At 38.1% G+C, this 21,295-nt stretch overlaps 1 protein-coding gene across 1 annotated transcript in view; it reads left to right on the top strand.

Moving 5' to 3' along the window:
• The first annotated feature begins 698 nt into the window (after window positions 1-698).
• Window positions 699-21,295, top strand: part of LOC129758818 (C-type lectin 37Db-like) — a 100,193-nt gene continuing 79,596 nt past the window's right edge. Inside the window, exon 1 of the mRNA XM_055756451.1 lies at window positions 699-1,127. Within this exon, the coding sequence (XP_055612426.1) occupies window positions 1,013-1,127 (115 nt within the window). The 5' untranslated portion in view covers window positions 699-1,012. The remainder of the gene's footprint in view (window positions 1,128-21,295) is intronic.

The following is a 21,295-nucleotide window of genomic DNA, read 5'->3' as shown; positions in this document are numbered from 1 at the left end:
GTTTTAGACGGTTATGAAGTCTACGGTTACATTGGTATTTAGTACCTACAGCTTAGGTTCTTCAATTCCGATGAGGCGTATAACTGTTCATGTTTACGATCACTTTGAATATATCATTTCATTTTAAGGATATCTTTGAAAAAAATCTTTTCAGTGCCTCTACTGATAATCCGAACGTTTTGATTTTAAATTTTAAAATTTAGTTTGGAAGCTATGAAATAAAGCAGCTTTGAGTAGGCAAATATATAAAATTATGTTAACAAACTAAAAAAAAGCTCTTGCGTTGAAATCTTTACAACATTTATAATTCTTTTGGATGCAACCCTGATGCTCTCAAGCATCTCCAGTAGGAAAACTTTTAACAAACTAAACAAACGCGCGTCCTTCGAAATATGTTTCTCCTCTCGCGTGGCGCTCACAACGAGCAGACACGTGCGCTGAACAACCTAAATAAGCCGCAAAACCAGTGCAGTAGCAGTCGGAGCGCCGCCAATCCCTCTCGGAAAGCTTTTCGAGCATCAAGAAACGCGAGCCTAACGGGCGCGTTTATCCAAGACTGTAATAAAACCTCTTCAGCAGCAGCGAATCGCGGAACAAAAACAGAGAGCCCCGGAGAGCGCCGGAGAGTCGAAGTCAACAACATTTGCCGACGACGATCGTAATTTGCGAGGATCAACTCAACAAACCCAAGAAAAGCCCGCTCCCGATGCTTGCGCCATGCGCTGGGTCCAGTTAGTTAAGCTTCAACTGCCAATCGTTAACGATCGACGCTCTCCCCTCGCTCGGACCACGCGTAGACGCGCAAAAGCATGCGCAACGATCGATCAACTGGCGCGTAGTGTCGAAGTGCTTTCGTTTGGGCTCATCTAATTACGGGTTGTTGTTGTTTGTTCGAATTCGAAGTTTGGTGCAAGTGATAAGTGATTCGGTATTACGCGAATCACAAAAAGGGGGTTAATTTTATCTCAAGGAAAATTAAAACCCAGTGCATAATCAAAACCGGAAAACCAAAATGTGGCGAAGCAGACACCTTCAATTCCTTGGCATATTTCTGATCCTGCAGCTGTGTGGATTATTTCAGATGACAGGCAGTGCAACACCGAAAGCGCTTAGCAACAGTAATCATGGTGTGTATAATATCCTTGTGCCGACATTTTTGGACATTTTTTTTCTTTTCTCGCTTATCTATTGCATTGAAGGTGGTCGACCTACCCATAGTGGTTTTGTGGTTTAGCTGCTTTACATGCAGGACATTTGTTGTTTTTTTGTTGTTGAACGAATCAAACAAGTTATTGTGATCTTTCTTGATCTGCAGCTTGGTCCCATTTCACCTGCGTGCTGGTGATCACGACGCCTTAGTTAAGATCAAAATGTGGATTTTGATGAATGCAGTTTCATAATTTGATTGACACTCCAATTTGTTTATGTTTCTATTCAACACTATGAATAATCCAGCTGAATTGATTCTTAAAGACACTAACAGATATAAAAGTACACTTTCAGCTTAAACCCACATTTTTTTTCAAATCTGGTTTGATCTGAAGCGTTTTCTGTTGATACCAATCAATTAGACAAATTCATAGAAAGGAGATGTTCAGAAGTCCAAATAACATAATAAACAATCATGTTGAAATTCAAACAATATTCTGAAAATCACTCATTTCAAAGCCTAGCGAACGGGAGAGGTGAGATTTAAGGGCTTAACCTCCCCCCCCCGGGAAATTATTTGATCTTAAAAGGTGTTTTAAGATAAATGTCAACAAGCAAGTCAGAAATATCGCTCGCCTCCGACAGAATTAAGTCTTAAATCACCCTAGACTTGAGACATTTCATTATACGACATTTTATGACGTTCACGAATTGAAACTAATTTCTAATTGTAAATTTCGATTTGCAATTCAATCAACCTTCTGTTTAAAATCTGTAAACTTGACATTCAAAAACCCCACTGCCATCTTTAGAATGGATTTTAATTAAAAAGTGTAACAAACCAAGAATAGAGTTTGAAACGAACCAATCAAAAATTTAATCATTTGGCAGTTTTAAGCAAACTTATTACATAAAACCAAGTTTTTTTTAAACGTTTTGCAGTCATGTCGAAAATACTTGTGCCTTATCCAAATTTCCCAAATTTCTAAATTCTTTTAAATTTTACTTTTCAAAACATTATCTTCAAAATATTATTCCTTAATTTGCTGAAGTACAATATATTATAGAAATTTTGTCTACTAAAAACTAAAGTTGGTATATTATAATAAATAAAATCAGTTATCAATGTTTGATTTCACTTAAAACTGTCACATTTTAAAACTCCATAAGACCAAATCTATTTAAATGTGATATACCAAATTTGACAAATGATTCGACTTCAGGACTCCAATATCGACCAAATCAATTATTCATAAACATAAGCACCAAAATGCTGCTTCCTTTTTACCAAATTAAAAACACTACGATGTAGTTTTTCAATAAACCTCTCCGTCAGAAATGAAGAAAAGAAATGTAAATTAGAATCTATGTACCGTAGTCCGGGGTAATATTGATCACTTTTTTCAATATATTTCGATTATTTTTTCTGTTAAGGGGAATGTGGCAGGTTTTATATTTTTAAAACCAGTACTGGACTCCTATGAACGAGTGACATGGATGCAGATATTCATTAGACTTCTTTAAATTTGATTTAAAAATCGTGTTCGTCTCTGTTCAGAATTTGATGCTTTGAGGTAACATTGATCAGTCCCTATTCTGACGGTTTTAACGAGTTTTCTTGATCAAAAAGGATACAAAACACCTTCATAATATTTACATATGCATGTTTATCAATTTTACCTTGATTTTAGACGTTTTATATTTAAAACATTTATAGTCCAAAAAATAATTATGATGCTGCCTACATTTAGGGGCAAATATTTATAATAATAATTTATAATAATATTTATTATAATTGATAAAAAGTTTGAGCTTCGAAATACAAATGAAATTTTACCTTCACACACTCCCCAGGGCCTTCCCACTACTTTCATTTTCATTTCTTCTTCAAAGTTAACGATTTGATAGGGTTCCTATCCATTTGTTAAATACGGGCTTACTTTTCGAAAATGTCCGTATTTTTTAATATCAAAAATTTATCATTAAATGACTATAAATATAGCCCTGAAACCATTCATATACAAAGTAACAAAGTTGTTTTTTCACATTCAACAACCCGTTTGCTTCTAAATGCTTTTTGGTATCATCAGAGGAGTTGTTTGTTTGCGAGCCTTGGAAAACAGAGATATTTTAAGATTTTGAAATTACATTTTTTTAAACAGAAAAAAATTTCAAATACAAACCAAACTTTTTCAATTTGAAACTCAATTTATAGGCTTTCTAACGTTGAAAACAGTTTTCAAAAATTCAAACTATAGACTGAGTTATTGATGATAATGTTGAAAAATTTATAGTTGGTCAAATTTACCCCGGTGATCAAAGTTACCCCGTTTTACGGTATATAAAAATGTTTGTTTGTCAGTATGTCTGTTCCCTATAGACTCGAAAACTACTAAACTGATCAATTTTAAATTTAGTATGTAAGAGTTTTTGAGGTAGGTGATGGTTTCTTAAATACTTTCAAACCGTTCTGACTTAAAAGAGAGAGGGGGGGGGGGGGCGTCTCCTATACAAAGTCAATAAAAATATGAGAAACTTGGTGTGTAGCCGTGTAGCCCTGTAGACCATCTATTGTTTCTACAATACTTTTAAAACCTTCCAATTCCAAAAAGGGCGGTTCCCATACAAAATAACAAAAATATAATACAATCCTCGATGGATTTTTTGTAAAAAAATTTGAAACATTTCGACATTATTGACGATAATTAATCAAATTGACAAATATTTTTTAACAAAATTTGATGATGTATTATATTGATATACGTTTCCTATTTTTATGAATGAAGATTCTCATATTCAAAAAATGTAACATAGGGGAACATGCTCTATAATGCCCCACCTAAGCAAATTGCTGATTTGTCATGCATTTCACGTACATTTCGTGTGAAAAACTAGTGTACTTGTTGAACAAAAGTGTTTTCTACAAATGATTGTGATTTTTTATTGATAAAATTCATGAAGTATCATTTTTCAAAACCTTATTCAAAGCCACAGAACAAAACTGTGTTGCAAATACGCGCTACTATATATTCAATACGCTCCTAGCAGCCGAACACACCCGAAAGCAGCCGATGACCGAAAACACACTAATACTTACAGACAATTTGACTGAAAAGAAAATCAAAATGGATTAATGGAAATTATGAAAAAATGAAAAGTTGATTTTTGGGCTAAATTAACGCTCAAAAAATGGTTTTACTTTTTTTCATTTTCAATAAAAATTGGCCGCTTTGAAAAATTATTGGTTTTTCAGCATATTACGATTGGTGCGTTATAATGAGCGAATGTTCTGTGATAAAACATTTACATAAAAAGCATATCTTAGCGAATTCAGTATGATTTTCTAGCATTAAATCATAGTTTAGATTCTCCTCTATCGATGTGACAGAAAATATTGTCTTATCCATTTTCCTCTGCCTGGTGATACCTTATCGAAAGTGTTTCAAAATTTAGATCGAAATGAAGAAAACATAAATCGTGAAATTTTCACGACAAAGAGGTATATTCAGGAAAGATTCATACTTGCCATGATCAATCACAGCATTTAAAACAAATTGTTAATATTTTGCAGGCTCAAAAAGCTACAAAGCACGAGTGACGCGTATTAGCTACATGGGGCGTTATATGAACTTCCCCCTTACATGTATTTAAGCAGACACCGAATGCCACAAGGATGGTTAACTGTCGTTAATTAAAAAAAAAAAAAGAAAACATGTTATTAATAAAATCTTTGTATTAGTGTTTTCATAAAGTTTGGCACATTTTTTGAATATGTGCAAATTTGCCTGTATTTTAAAAAAGGCTCCCGCTTTAAAAAGGGGCTATTTTTTTCAAATTTAAAGTGATTATTTATTGCATTAATGTTCCCTCGTATTGAGGCTCCTTCAACCTTCAAACTTTCGAGATATATGAACCATATGGAACTATATGAAATACAGTTTGCTTTCGAATAATGTTGAAACTTAAATAAAATTTAATTTAATCAAAATATTAAAACAAACTTTAATTTTTCCATGGAAAAGGTAGCAAAGCACACCGGATCAGCTAGTTAATAATAAATAACAACTTTTATTATTTTCCTAAAAAAATATCGTGGTAAATCTGTGTTTTGGGAATATTTATTTAAAATTTTTAAACTAGACTGCTTACAAATTATTATAAAGCTAATTTTTTACGGCAAATCAGTCCAAGCTTTTTTATGACACTAGTTTTTATTATCGTGTCATAAAAAAGCTTGGACTGATTTGCCGTAAATATAAACATGAATAAAAATACAGTCGAACTCTCGAATTACCGAAAAAAAGCCAATTTTAAGTTTAAAATAAAGTCTGCTTCATTTAATATTGGAACAAATTCTTTTGCTCATTGTGGCGCTCCTAGTGGACGGATTTGGAAACTTTTTTCACCCACGTGTCGGGAAATTCATTACCTTTCACCATGTATTTATGTCATAACACCAAACGATAGCATTTTGTAAACAACCGCCATGGAAGCCGAACGGAGAGATCAAATTGTGCACAGTTTTCTTGAAAATCCATTGTTGTCGGCATCGAAGCTAGCTAAACAGCTTAAAATGCCCAGAAATACCGTATGGCGTGTTATCAAGCAGTACAAGGAAACATTGACGACGGCTCGGAAGCCGCATTCGAAGCGTCGGAGTGGAACTGGCGACCGGAAACTGCGTGGGAAAGTCATCAAGGCCGTCAAGAGGAATCCCAATCTTTCAGACCGCGATTTGGCCAATAAGTTCCAGGCCGCTCACAGTACGGTGCGACGAATTCGTCTCCGGGAAGGAATAAGGTCATTCCGAGCCAGCAAACAGCCAAATCGGATGCTGAAGCAGAACAATGTGGCCAGAATCCGTGCTCGAAAGCTGTACGACCAAGTGCTGACCAAGTTCGACGGATGTATTCCGATGGACGATGAGACCTACGTGAAGGCGGACTTTGGGCAAATCCCAGGTCAAAAATTTTATTTAAGTTTAATTTAAGTTATTTAAGTTTAAGTTTTAAATTTAATTTAAGTAATTTAAGTTCATGTTTGCGGATAAATTCGCCCGCAAGTACATGATTTGGCAGGGGATATGCAGTTGTGGACAGAAAACCAAAGTCTTTCTCACTGACAAGACAATGACATCAGAAGTCTACAAAAAAGAGTGCCTACAGAAACGGATTCTGCCGTTTATTCGTGCCCACGACCGTCCAGTAATGTTTTGGCCGGACCTCGCAAGCTGCCATTACAGCAAAACGGTTATGGAATGGTACGCAACGAACGGGGTCAGCGTAATACCGAAGGACCTCAACCCCCCAAACTGCCCCCAGTTCCGGCCGATAGAGAAATACTGGGCAATCACGAAGCGGAGGCTTAAGGCAAAGGGAAAACTTGTTAGGAACATGACTCAAATGAAGAACTGGTGGAATCAAATCGCCAAAACGGTGGACGAAAAGGGTGTGCGCCGCCTAATGTGCCGTATTACGGGAAAAGTACGAGAATTTCTTCGAAACAGCAATGAATAATTTTTTTAATTTTTTTTTATGAAAGAGTAAAGAAAATGCTACATTTGTATGAAAAACAAATTATGAATTCGTTAATAAATGACTGAACTACACGCAATTGTTTGTGTTCCAATATAAAATGAAGCAGACTTTATGTGTGGTTCTGCTGAATGAAATGTTTAACCTTTTTCAATTTATGAAGAATTAAAGTTTATCACCGGTACTTTTTATACGGTTTTTTTTCTTATGGAGTTTTTTCGGTGAGTGAAACAACTTTTTTAAATTTTACGTAACGTTTCGGGTTACTTTTCTTCACCCATCATCAGACGTCTAAAAATATTTACTTTTATTAAAACTTTAAACTTTTAAAATTAAATTACATTTATCAAAATTACAATACTTCACATCACTTACAAAATTTAAGTAATGTTTATTGAATGATAATGAATCAATATCTCTTATAAGAGAAATAGTGTGCTTAGACTAATGAAACGTTCAAAGTAGGGGAGAGTGGGGTATCGTGGGCCATGGGGAAACGTGGGCCACCTTTAATATCTCAGATGTGTGTTGAGATAAAAATCTCAAACCAACTGTCATCGTCGTCGCTTTGCGTGAGCATATATTCCTATATATTGTTGACTGGAATACGCATCATATGCTTCTTTTATTTATCAAGCTAAAAAAAAGTTAGAAAAAATTACTTACATTATTAAAAAAACACCCGCTAATTTCATCGATGGGGAACCTAAAGTGTTTAACAAAAATATGCTCATACGCTTATGATCTTAGTTTTGGCTTGATCTTTTTTTGTGGAAAAGGAATTTTCGATGAAACATCAATAAGTCACACAAACGCAACCAATTTGCAAATCATTGCTTGTGTGGAATCGTGGGCCACACATCTTGAATCACCTATATTTTTATGTTTTTATACACATTCAGAACTTAAACTACGTTTTCCTATCTGTAAAGTTTTCTTATGCCAAATGAAGAGTTATGAAAAATATTTTGTCGATCCTATATAAGAAATTTTGCCAAAACGTTCGCGATCCGGATTTCGGAATCTATGCGATCATACACAGCTCTCTTTTTTATTTCATCATCTGAAATTGCTTTAAAATAACGAAATGAATTAGGAAATCACAGTTTTGGGTCAACTCATAAACTTTGCATGTTATTTGGTCAACTTGGATTTGGTGGCCCACGATTCCCCACCATTTTTCAAAATTAAAAAAATATTGTTTTTTTTTCAAACAGTCAGAATTTGGGGAGAATAACTAATTGAAAAATTAAAAAAAAACCTTATAATACCTTGAAAATGTAGAAAACCATACCATTTTTTATTTTCATTTTATCTATTATAATAAAGAAGTTATGGAACAAAGAAAAAAAGTGGCCCATGATTCCCCACTCTCCCATACTTCAATTTTTTGATTTTTTATAGGCATCTATAACTTCTTGTGCATAATTGTGCCCCTTTTCCAAGATTTTTTTTCGTATATTCATATTGAATTGTTTGTTTCCACTACACAAAATAGTAGTGAAAAGGATTTTTTTTATTGTTTATATATGTTACACTTAGATTGTAACGAATAACAAATTTGGCTTTAAGAAAAGGACAGTAGGATGTTTAGAAAAAAAGATCAAACTAGTCAAAAGTGTCTCCCGATCATATTCTATAACCCAACCCTCCAAACTCAAACTTTCTTTGCAAGGATGCAGAGGTGACCTCGGTCCCAAAGCACAAAATTGTTTTTTTTGACGTAGAATTACGTCTTACGGCAACACTATAGGGGGGTAAATTGAAATCCGCGAACGGATCTCGCGTCACGAAAAACGCCTCTTTCAGAGACATCTTTCTTAAAAGACATACCAAGCCTGCTTAACGTAGATTGGCTATTCGAAAATGAAAAAAAACTTGGACGTCCCGCCCCTTGATGATTTTTGTTTTTTCCAGCCAACGAAAGTTATAAAAGAAGGAGTCGACAGACGGTTTGTTTCACACACACACACACACACACACACACACACACACACACACACACACACACACACACACACACACACACACACACACACACACACACACACACACACACACACACACACACACACACACACACACACACACACACACACACACACACACACACACACACACACACACACACACACACACACACACACACACACACACACACACACACACACACACACACACACACACACCTCCGATCCCCATCACAAAAAAACCTCCATGGAACATCACCCACCTGCCGCCGCCCTCTTCCCACATCACCCTCTTCGCTCACGATCCTCCCATCGCAAGCCATCAACCCATCGCACACTACCACCCACCCAACCTCACCACCCATCGCACACTACCGCCCACCCAATCACACCACCCATCGCACACTACCACCCACCTAACCTTACCACCCATCGCACACCTCCACACCACACACCCATCTCACCCCACCCACCCACCGCACACCACCACCAACTATCGCACACCACCACCTACCCATCGCACACCACCCCACACCCATCCATACCGCCCACTCAACGCACACGACTACCAATATTCAAAAAGATCAAGAACAACTCTTTGATAGTTTATGGCCTTTTTTTTTTTTTTGTTTAATTCATGTTTATTTCCTCTGATGGTTTTACAATGTACATATTTTTCTGTGTTTTAAGTGATTCCTCTAGGTTACATCTTTAATCAACCTTTTGTACAAATAAATACTATTTACATTTGTATGTGAAAAACTAATATTTTCGTTTTGACCACTTGGTGGGATTGTTTGTTTGAATTTTTAAAAGGGAAACTAACTACTCTATTATTTACAACCTACTTCTAAATTTAACCTACTATTTACAACTTATGCTACTATGTACAGGTCTTTAATAAGCTGATATTCTGATATAGCACATTTCTCTACGAATGTCTCTTTCATTTGTTGGATTTTAGAGTCTATTTTTGATGTGTTAGCTTCCTCGTGAAGGTCCGAGATCCTAGTAAACATCGAGCGATCAAGGATCATCCGTAAGATCCTGTTCTGTGCTACCTGGACTTTGTTCATGTGTGTTTGTGCGCATGATTCCCACACCGGAGCTGCGTAGAATATTGCAGGGGCAATAATTTGGTTGTAGACAGCCAGCTTGTTGGTTTTCGAGAGTCGAGATTTACGACAAATAAGCGGATATAGATTTTTAACCAGTGCGGAACATTTCAGCAGAATATTCTCGACGTGAGATCGGAAGAGTAGTTTCTGGTCAATTGTCAATCCGAGATATTTTACTTGGTTGGACCACTCAACCCTTGTGCCGTCCATTATAACCACGCAGGATTCAGAGGGTATTAGTTTGGGTGATTGCCGATGGAGGAACATTATGGTCTGGGTTTTTGAGGCATTAATTTTGATCTTCCACGTGTTGGCGTATTCGACAAAGGTGTTCAAAGATCGTTGAAGTTTGTTGGTTATTTCTCGTGGTTTTCGCCCTTTGACAGCTAAGGCAGTATCATCAGCAAACAAGAAAAACTCACAGCCGTTTCCCAAAGAAGGTATGTCGGAGGTATAGATGCCAGAGGTCGGCAATAAAACGCTATTCGCTAGTTAGTCCGCTACATTTTTGTTTTAATATTTATTTTTTAACTTTATTTCTGGAGAACTTACGGCTCAAAAAACTAAATCACTTTATAGATAACAATATTTATCAGCATTCCTGCTTGAATAATTGCACTTAGAAGAGTTTGTTTACCCTTTGTTTCAACTGAAATCCCGTAACAAAATAAATTTGTCGACAAAAAAGTAGCGGACTAATTAGCGATTAGCGATTTAACGCCAGACACTAGAAAAAAGCATGTATCAGCATTTTTCCTTGACAGATTACTTGTGGTGACGTTTGCCTATCCGCTGGTACAAAAGTTAAAAAAAAAAATAAATGAAAACGATAATTATCTAACAAAAACGGAGCAGACGAATTAGCGATTAGCGCTTTAATGCCGAACACTGAATAGATGCTGTACAGCAAGGGACCTAATATACTACCCTGTGGGACTCCAGCCGGTATAGGAAAGGTGTTTGATAAGTTGTTATTCAACGATACTCTAAAGGACCTGTCTTGTAGGTAGTTTCGAATTATTTTCACCAGGTGTGTTGGGAAATTGAGGGAACAGAGTTTGTGAATAAGCCCATCGTGCCACACATTGTCAAATGCCTTTTCAACATCTAGTAATGCCATGGCAGTGGACTTGGATACATTCCTGTTCTTCCGGATGTTGTTAATCACCCTGACTAGTTGATGGGAGGTCGAATGCCCCTTTCTGAACCCAAACTGTTCTGGCAATAGGATGCTGTGTTCATCTACAAAGTTTAGTAGTCTACAGAGAATTAGTTTTTCAAACAATTTGCCTAGCGCTGAGAGGAGACTTATTGGTCTGTAGCTTGATGGTAGGGTGGGATCTTTTCCGGGTTTACGGATCGGAACTATCTTGGCAACTTTCCATATTCTTGGAAAGTAGTGTAGGTCCATGCATTTGTTAAAGATTGAGCTCAAATGTAGAAAGACTTTATTATTGAGTTTCTTCAAGACGATGTTGAATATTCCATCAAACCCAGGGGCCTTCATATTTTTTGATGACTTAAGTGCTGAGCTAATTTGTTCGGCTGTGATTTCATCAGAGCGTGGCACAACACAAGGGGAGGCATCGAAATTTCCTACGCACTGTGCAACCTGTACCTCTAGCGGACTAATTATGTTGGACCCAAGCAAATGCGATGATGAAATATGGTCTCCAATGGCATTGGCCTTTTCGATCGGTACTACTAGCAATCTATCACCAACATTAAGAGGAGGGACGGGTTTAGGATGGGTTTTCAGAACTTTAGCAACCTTCCAGAATGGGTTTGAACGTTCATCAAGATTTTCAACCAATCGCCCAAACTCTTCATTCCTTATTAAATCCATTCTGAAAGCGATTTGTCTTTTCAGCTCGATAATTTCCCTTTTCTTATTGAGGTCACCAGTCCGCTGGAACTGGCGTCTACGTATGTTTCGCAACCGAATGAGAAGCTGGGTGTAGGAATCAATGGCAACAAACTTACCCCTGACAGGAACACGCCGAACACATGTTTCGTCAGCTGCGATGATAGCCTGGTGAAGAGTCTCCAACGCACGATCGATATCCTCCTCACTGTTGATTGGTGTGGTGTCATCAATGTTGTTGTCGACCATTCTAGCGTACTGAATCCAGTTGACGTGATGATAATCTTTGCGTAAGCAGCTTGGACGAGGAACCACATTAGCCCCAACTTGGGCCACCACTGGATAATGGTCGGAGTTGAGTTCATTGTGCGCCACCGGTTTCGAAATTGAGATGTTTGTTAGGAACAAGTCGAGGGTAGATGGGTTTCCCGCCGGAGTAATAAACGTAGGTTCGTCAGGAAAGTGTATGGTGTACAATCCGTGTTGTGAGTGGTCAAACAAGAGGCTTCCGTTCTGATTTCGTCGGTAGTTTCTCCACGCTTCATGTCTGGCATTTAAGTCCCCTCCTAAGACGAATCTGGAGCTAGTTTGCGTGATGGTTGTTAGCTCATTTCGAAACTGCGAGGATGATCCATTACTGTTGTGGCACTGTCGTGGACAATAGACAGCGATGAACTTGATGAAACCATTCGTTGACTCTACCTCCACACTTAGCGCTTCGATGACACTGGTACGGATGTGAGGTAATACATTGTGATTGATGCCCTTCTTGACGATAATTGCAACGCCACCCCCCCCTGGAGCTGGTGCGATCAAGACGTATTATTTTGTGATTGGGCAACCAAAAGTTGTCGCCGGATTTCAGGTGGGTTTCTGTAATAAGGCCCACATCGATGTCGTGCTTGCGAAGGAACTCGATAAGCTCGATTGATTTTGCTCGAATTGAGCAAGCGTTCCACGTTGTTATGTTTAGAGGTTTATGATCCATACTGAATAAGGAAACGACCAAGTACGGTAACCTGCTGGAATCGGGTGCGACATGTGCTGAAAACACCGACCATTTTATCGAAGATTTCAAGCAGCTCGTCCTTCGAATACAGATCAGGGTTGTTTTCGATGTTAGCTGCTCCTCTGAGCCCAGGGGGGGGGCTGGGACCAAGCTCCAGGCAGGCCATTCGAAGCATCTTGCTGCGATGTACTAATGCGACGCATTGGTTGTTCCTGGAGATAAGTTTGTGCTGGCTGTGTGGCACGGAGTGGAGGAAAATCTTCCGGTCTAAATGCTGGAACTTTTTCCTTCTTTCTAGTCGGTTGATTGGTTGAGGATGCCTGTTTTCGGATTTGCTTGTACTTTTCGCGTTTCGGGCACTGTCGGTCGTTGCCTTGATGTTCTCCTCCACAATTAGCACACTTTGCGTCATGGATATCACCATCATTCGCTGGACACTTCGAGGAATCATAAGATTCTGCACACAGAATGCAACGAGGTTTCATATTGCAGTTTCGAGTGCCATGACCGAAATTCAAGCACCGTTGGCATTGCGTGACATCTCGGCGACCACCACGGTATGGTTCCCATTGTACCCGAATAGAAAACAGACATCGAACTGCTTGGAGAGCGTTCATCGTCACTGATCCGCGGGGAAAATGAACCAGAAAGAGAGAGGATGCAAATTGTTTGGTTTCTTCATCTTTCCTTTTGATTCGATAAACAGCGGTTGGCGCCAATTTGTATCGGTCTTTTAGTTCAGCTTCAATAAGTTTCGGATCATAATTAGGAAGTCCTCGTACAACCACCTTATATGGTTTTTCACCGGGAATGTCATGTGAAAAGAACTCAATTTGAGACTTCTTCAGGAATCCTACGATTCGGTCAAAGTCCAGTTTGTCACGGAGCATAATTTTGATACCAATGCCGCGCAGCATGAATTCTGCTTGAATTCCCAGCGACGCAAAATCACTTATAAGTTTTTGCAAAGGGACATTTTTAACCACCAACGGAGGCAATTTCACTCTAGTTGCAGGCTGGGCTGCTGCATTCAGATTTTCCACAGAGCCACCAAAATCACCAACGTCACTTCCGTTCATTACAGTGTCAGCGTCTCTGCCACTTTTCGAAGTACACCGGCTCGCACTTTTTGGAGCACCACGTTTCTTCTTATTGCCAGCATCGGCGTCATTTTTCTCAGGGCTAGAGCCCGCACGCCTCTTCTTCCTCGGCATCACCGACCGTGGAATCGAAATTCACAAACGTAACTCAACTAATAACGAACTCGGTCAGAAGTGAACTGCTCTGCTCAACGGTCGAGCACAGAATGATAGTTTATGGCCCTGAAAAGGGCCGTTTATAATTCTTTGATGGAATGAAATCATGGTTAATCAATCGCTTTCTCCGGAACCCTAGGTAAAATCAACATTTTAAGTTAGTGATTGCAATGTGATCTGAAGGGAAATGAAAACAAAATACTGATTCCAACGAGACGCATGAGGCTAAACAGTTCGAGAGCTTTTGCACTGAGTCAAGCGTTTAGATCAAAGCAGTCATTGAAAGCTATTCTCGCAAGCGTTTGATACAAAGCTCGTGTGTTGATAACATTATTTGCATAACTGCCGGGCGCATTCATTTCGACGACATCGGCTTTGTTTCTGCTTATACTTATATTTAATTCGCCTTTTGTTATGCAGTTGAACAAGCTGCATACTATCTATATGGGTCGTTTTAGACCATTAATAGGTATTAAAACCACAATTTAGGGAAGACTGACTCTTCTTGAAGATTATTTCCTTTAAAAAATTAGACATACTTTATTCTAGAATGCTAATTTAAGACGAAAAACACATTGACACAAGACAGGCTGTCGTAATTCTACGTGAACTTATCGGTCGTTTCTTAAATACAACCTCTGTAACTTTTTATCCCTCCTTTTTATTCAAACCATCTATTGACTACTAGGACGTGGCAGGCGCCGTTATTGATGATTAAAGGGAGAGCACCAGGTTTGAGCATTGTGAGTGTGTTGCCAATCCCAGGCTCTGTTCATTTGTCCTCTGAACAAAACTGATGGCCTCGGCCAATCACAGAGTAGCAACCATTGCACACTGGTATAGAACATCAATCTAGCGGAACTAAATTAATAGCGCCCAGGGATGAAAAGATAGACTTTTGATGTCTTAGACAACATTGCATTATTTTATAAGGCGCATACTTTGAAATAAAATATAGAGTCGAGGGGTCCACCAATAGCAAGATAAAAATGCTAACTTTTTTGTTAGGCATCTTAGAGCTTTGGTTTTTTCTACAAAGTTGTTTATCTTAACAAAATACATAACTTTGCTAAACAAGTCAAAGTTCTACAATTTCATTTTAAGGAGTTACAATGAAATTAAAAATAAAACCTTGAAAAAACAGTTTTTTAAATCTGAAACCTTGTAGGTAAGGCAAAACCATTTTCAGTCTTCGAAACAAAGTTGAAAAAAGTTAAGATCTACAATCTTCTAGTACATTATGATGTGTTTTGAAATTGCTGAAGCGCTGTAGAAAGCATGCAGTGTAATATATTAACGATTTTCAAAGAAAAGTTTATCAAATTGCGCAAATTTTCGCACCATCAGCCAATGTGGATTTTATTTTTGGTGTTAAGAGGAATCATTACCATATAAAACTAGCGTGGAACTCGGTGGAACTCGAAGCAATTTTAAGATTCAAAATCTAGTATTTTGTTCACAAATATCACTTTTTTTGACACTTTATTAGTTTCTTAGTTTATTTGATGCAATGAATGGTGATGCAGCTCTGGTTTCAAAATGGTCATAGATCCTTTACTCAAATTAGGTAATCCAACAAAAATTTATTATCTCAAAAGTTTTTTTTTCGTTAAATAGAGCAAAAAATGGCCTGCCACCAGCTACTAAAAGCTGAAGGCTACTTTACTTTTGGAGTTCAATCACTTTCACGTGTTGGTACAGATATCATTTATATAATGATGTACTAGAACAGATTCTATTGATAAATTCGAAACGGGAAACCGGTTGAATCATCTAATTATTTCTTATTCTCAAATTCTGCAAGTTCATTTCATCAAATAAACTAAGAAACTGGTTTAAAAAAAGTGATATTTGTGAACAAAATACTAGATTTTGAATCTTAAAATTGCTTCGAGTTCCACCGAGTTCCACGCTAGTTTTATATGATAATGATTCCTCTTAACACCAAAAATAAAATCCACATTGGCTGATGGTGCGAAAATTTGCGCAATTCGATAAACTTTTCTTTGAAAATCGTTAATATATTACACTGCATGCTTTCTACAGCGCTTCATCAATTTCAAAACACATCATAATGTACTAGAAGATTGTAGATCTTAACTTTTTTCAACTTTGTTTCGAAGACTGAAAATGATTTTGCCTTACCTACAACGTTTCAGATTTAAAAAACTGGTTTTCCAAGGTTTTATTTTTGATTTCATTGTAACTCCTTAGAATGAAATTGTAGAACTTTGACTTGTTTAGCAAAGTTATGTATTTTGTTAAGATAAACAACTTTGTAGAAGAAACCAAAGCTCTAAAATGCCTAACAAAAAAGTTAGCATTTTTATCTTGCTATTGGTGGACCCCTCGACTCTATATTTTATTTCAAAGTATGCGCCTTATAAAATAATGCAATGTTGTCAAAGACATCAAAAGTCTATCTTTTCATCCCTGGGCGCTATTAATTTAGTTCGGCTAGATTGATGTTCTGTACCAGTGTGCATTGGCGATGTGGAACACGTTCTAATGAGTCATGCCTGCGATCGTGGAATTCTAAATGCATTGGGTGTGATATAAATGTCACAATGATAAAATAAGCTTGAATAAAATACAATCAGGAAATCGATCGGAATTGATCAATTATGATCTATTACTTAAAACTACGAATAAAGCATTTCGGGTTCAATGATTAAAGGTTGATGTGAGTAATCAATCAAGCTCACCTAAGCTAATTTTTATAACAAGCTTCCTCCTTACCAATTGAAGTGATGAATTCGTTTTCAAAAAATAATTAGTACTCCCTTGTGTCAGGAATCTTATATGATGGAATCCGCCTGTCCCTACAAACTACACATATGAAATTGCACATTCAACTCTTAGAAAAACCAAACTAACTGCCCCCATCAAACGCTAACGGATCCCACAGCGGCGGCCCGGTTGAAATCGGTAAATTTGGGTGACATTGACGAGGACGTTCGACATCTCGCAGGCCGCAGATTCTTCCCCTTCTTATCTTCACCGCCCCGGAATCTGCCCATAAGCTCCCAGCAGCCGGTAGACATGTATCGGTCGAAAAAAGCAGAAGAAACTAAGCCAGCAGTGTGTGATATTGCGGGCAACCACTTTATTAGCATCACGGTCGGCTCGGCTCAGCTCGCGTCTAAAGGAGCGCGCACTCATTTGCGTTGTCGCGTCTTTGTCCCCCATTCAGCATCTTCTCTAGATTCAGGCTGAGCCACAACTTTGGCCGTTCGGAGTTGTTACGTAAACAAAAAGCTTGTGAGTAAATTGAAAAGAAAAAAGCGGCCTGAAACGATCGGGGCGACCAACAAAACCTGTCGCGCTTGAATGTGAGATAATCGGAAAGTGAATCGTGTTTGTATACATACCTACCCTGCCGATATATTATTCCATGAGGTCTAAATTTTTGCTCATAAGAGGGTACCGGGAAGATGCTGGGCTAGGAAACTATTTTACTACACACAACACGCCAATCAAGGGGGGGACAACGACGAATGGCTCCCCTAAGTTGAGGCGGCAGCAAAAGGGGTCCGAAGTAATTTAAGTCACCGCTGCTTTTGAATATTCGGGGGCAGATCGTAAAAAGGAAGCTGAAATGGGGTTTATTTGATTTTAAAATGTGACGTCCATTATGGCGAAAAATGATCAAAACAGAGCAATGTCTGCACCGTCGACAAAAGGAGTTTGATAAATCTTTCAGTTAATGGATTTCGATTTAATGGACTGTTGGGCAGCCAAGTGAGAGGTCAATGTCGAGGCTTTCCGGACCGCAAAAGGGATATCCAAACCTGATTCAAGATACCTGCCGAATCCTTTCCGGGTTATTTGTTCTTGGCATTTGTTACCTTGATTTTTTTTATGAAGAATGTTATTAAAGATGTTTAATGGTAATGTGGTACTTAGGACATTAAATAAATGAACACTGATCCTTCATCGGCGTTGCCATCGCTTCAAATTTTCAGAATTTCAAGCGAAAACAGTGTATATATTGTTCGTTAATCCAAAGACAAATTTACTTCAAAAAATCAATGAAGTGACTGGACTTAAGTTTCTAAGATGTGAAAGGTAGGCTAGTTGTTCTAACCAGTATGAAATAATATAACCTTCATTTGAAATTTAATTTTACCAAAATGTTAAAGAGCCTTGCATTCCAATGTATTTATACAATTCATACCATACTTCAGCTTCAGTTTGAAAATGGCTATCTAGAATTAAAACTGAGAATCAAATGTATCAAAATTCATATTTGAATTCAGATCCGTAAGTCCGATTGAAAGTATATGATTTAAATAATGAATTTTGATCGAAAATGATGAATGATTCATGACTTAGGGCTCTAAAACAAATTTCAAATCTTTTCTCTGATTTGAAATTCGAATCTTAAATCGTATTGAAATCCGAAAAAAGATCCAAAACTCAAATTTTTAATCCAGGTTCAGATTTTAGATTCAAAATTAAAATCCACAATTCAGATTGAGATTCTGCTCATAAATTAGATCACAATCGAACAGAAATTATCAAGATAACTATTTCGTTGAGGAAATCAAATTGTAAGAGACCGGTACTTTTTATTTTGTATGACAGTTAAATTTCAAGATTTTTGCCATAATTCAGCTGATGTACATATATAAAGTAGAACTTGAGTTTGTTTTGCAAGTTTTGAAAAATGAAATAACTTGGGTTTTAAAAAAATCATTCACAAGATTTTTTGATGGAAAATATTTGCTTAAAAATAAATATGTAAAGTCTGTTTCACATAGAATATGGCCGGATAAAATTGATAATTTCTCAGCAAACAAATAACGTACAACAAAAATAAAAATATCATTTTGTAGAGTTTTTATTGCACTTAAAAAAAATCATCGTCAGCTTTTCGGATAAATTTTCGAACTGTTTTTGTGATACCACCCATCATTTTCTGCACAGTACTGCTGGTAACCTCATTCGCCATCTTGTTCCACCACTTTTCCATTTGAGCGGGTTTTTTCATGGTTGAACTTATTGCCCAATATTTCTCGATGGGACGAAAATCCGGACAGTTTGGTGGATTGATACTTTTTTCAACAAAATCGATCTGGTTCTCCTTTTACCACTTAACGACATCCCGGCTGTAGTAGCAGCTTGCCAGGTCCGGCCAGAACTTCACCGGACCGAATGAATGGCAAATCCCTCTTCTGGAGACATTCTTCTTTGTAAACATTTGCATTTGCATTTGCATTAATTGTGTCCCCAGTGATGAAAATCTTAGTCTTCTTCCCACAACTACAGATCCTTTGCCAAATCATTAACTTACGAGCATACTTATCTGCGAAAACAAACTTGAATCTACCCGAAACATTCCCTTTACGCTTTGCAAGGTAAAATTTGTTACCGGGTATTTGCTTGCTTGATACGACCGCAAGCCTTCTCGCAAACAAATTCGTCGAGCTGTACTGTGGTTCGTCTAGAACTTTTTCGTCAAATCACGCAAGGAGATTGTGAACTGATCGAATAACCTTTGCTCGCCAGTCATATGTTCCACTTTTAAGCCTGGTTTGTTTTGCTCGATCCACCGTAAGGGTCTCCCGGTAACGTCGCAGCACCGAATTTACAGTCGATTTTGGGTATTTCAGGAATTTCGCGATCTTTACCCCTGATCACGCCTTTCGCGTTCCATCGTCGATAACTTTTGACAGACTGATTCAATCTTGATGAAATTTTCACCACTAAGTAAACAAACCATCCGGATCAATACACTATCAATAGATTCGCGATGTGACAACTAGGGGCGCTGCAGTAAAGGGTGATACGGTCAAAATTTGGTCAAGGGAAAACGCGTGTAAATCGGTGAAATCGTTTAATTAAAAAATCAAATTAAATTTCTTTTTCAAGTTTAATTAGTTTAAAATTCAGGAAAAATATTCAGTTAGGCATCCGCTTTTCCAAATCCAAATTGCCGGACCTTACGCTTAACCCCTGCCATCAGATTTTGTACAGCCACCTTGTCCACCTTCTTCGCCGCAGAAAGCCAGTTTGCCTTGAACTGCTGCTCGTCCTTGGCAGTTTTTTAGGTCTTCTTTAGGTTCCGCTTGACAATACCCCAGTATTTCTCAATTGGGCAAAGCTCTGGCGTGTTGGGAGGGTTCTTGTCCTTGGGAACCACCTGCACGTTGTTAGCGGCGTACCACTCCATGGCCTTTTTACCGTAATGGCAAGATGCCAAATCCGGCCAAAACAGTACGGAACAACCGTGTTTCTTCAGAAAAGGCAGCAGACGTTTATTCAAACACTCTTTCACGTAAATTTCTTGGTTGACAGTCCCGAAAGCTATGAAAATGCTGCTTTTCAAGCCTCAGGTACAGATGGCTTGCCAAACCAGATATTCCTTCGCTAACTTTGACAGTTTCGTTTGCTAGAAAATATCTGCTACCTTTCCCCTTCCTTTTGCCGTAGAAAAATCCTGTCCCGGAAGCTGCTTGTAGTCGACTTTGACGTAGGTTTCGTCGTCCATTATTACGCAGTCAAACTTCGTCAGCATCGTCAGCAGCCTCCGGGATCGCGTTTTGGCCGTCGTATTTTGTTTATCATCGCGATTTGGAGTCACTTTCTTCTTGTAAGTTGATAGTCCGGCTCGTTTTTTGGCTCGATGCTCGAGGCTCGATGTAGACGATACACCCAGCTTATTTGCGGCATTGGAGAGAGAGGTTAGGGTTTCGCTTGAAACTACCGGCAACTCTCTTTGTCGTCTCAGCGGCTTCCGGTTTTCGATTCCCCCCCGATCCAGACTTCCTGGCTGTCGACAAACGTAAAAAATTGTTTTTCATATTGATATTGGTTTTATATATGTATGTATGTATGTTGGTAATCCACCAAGGGTGCACGGATTCACCGCAGTTTCTGCCAAAGTATGGGTTCACATGCATTCCTTAGATTATTAGGTTCGACAAATCTCTAATGCAGCGCGCCACCATACCCGGACCCCATGACTTCGTATGAACTGTTATGTATGAATGTATTGTGTTGATGTAGGTATATTTTGGAAGAACGAATCAATCAGGTGGGCTAGTTTACTTACAGGTATTCCGGCATCCGTGTATATACCTGGCCAGCTGGCAAATGATTGAGCATTCCAATTATATAGTCAGTTATATAATGAAACACATCTTACCTGTCGGCCCGCTTTTGGGATTCGAACCCAAAAGTTTTTCTTGCCGATACCGGGAATCGAACCCAGTACGCCTGGCGTACCAATACCAGACTCGCGCCAGCCTATCCACTAGACCACATCGGCGCTTCTAGTTTCATATTGATATTGGTTTTTAATATATTTAATATATTATAACAACCATCAAATAAAACATGAGATTCAGAGTTTTCGAATGGAATGGTGATTGAAAATTTTCGTTGGATTTT

Source organism: Uranotaenia lowii, chromosome 3 (genome assembly GCF_029784155.1).
Source record: "Uranotaenia lowii strain MFRU-FL chromosome 3, ASM2978415v1, whole genome shotgun sequence".
Classification (NCBI taxonomy): Eukaryota; Metazoa; Arthropoda; class Insecta; order Diptera; family Culicidae; genus Uranotaenia; species Uranotaenia lowii.
This window is presented reverse-complemented; position numbering and strand designations above follow the sequence as displayed.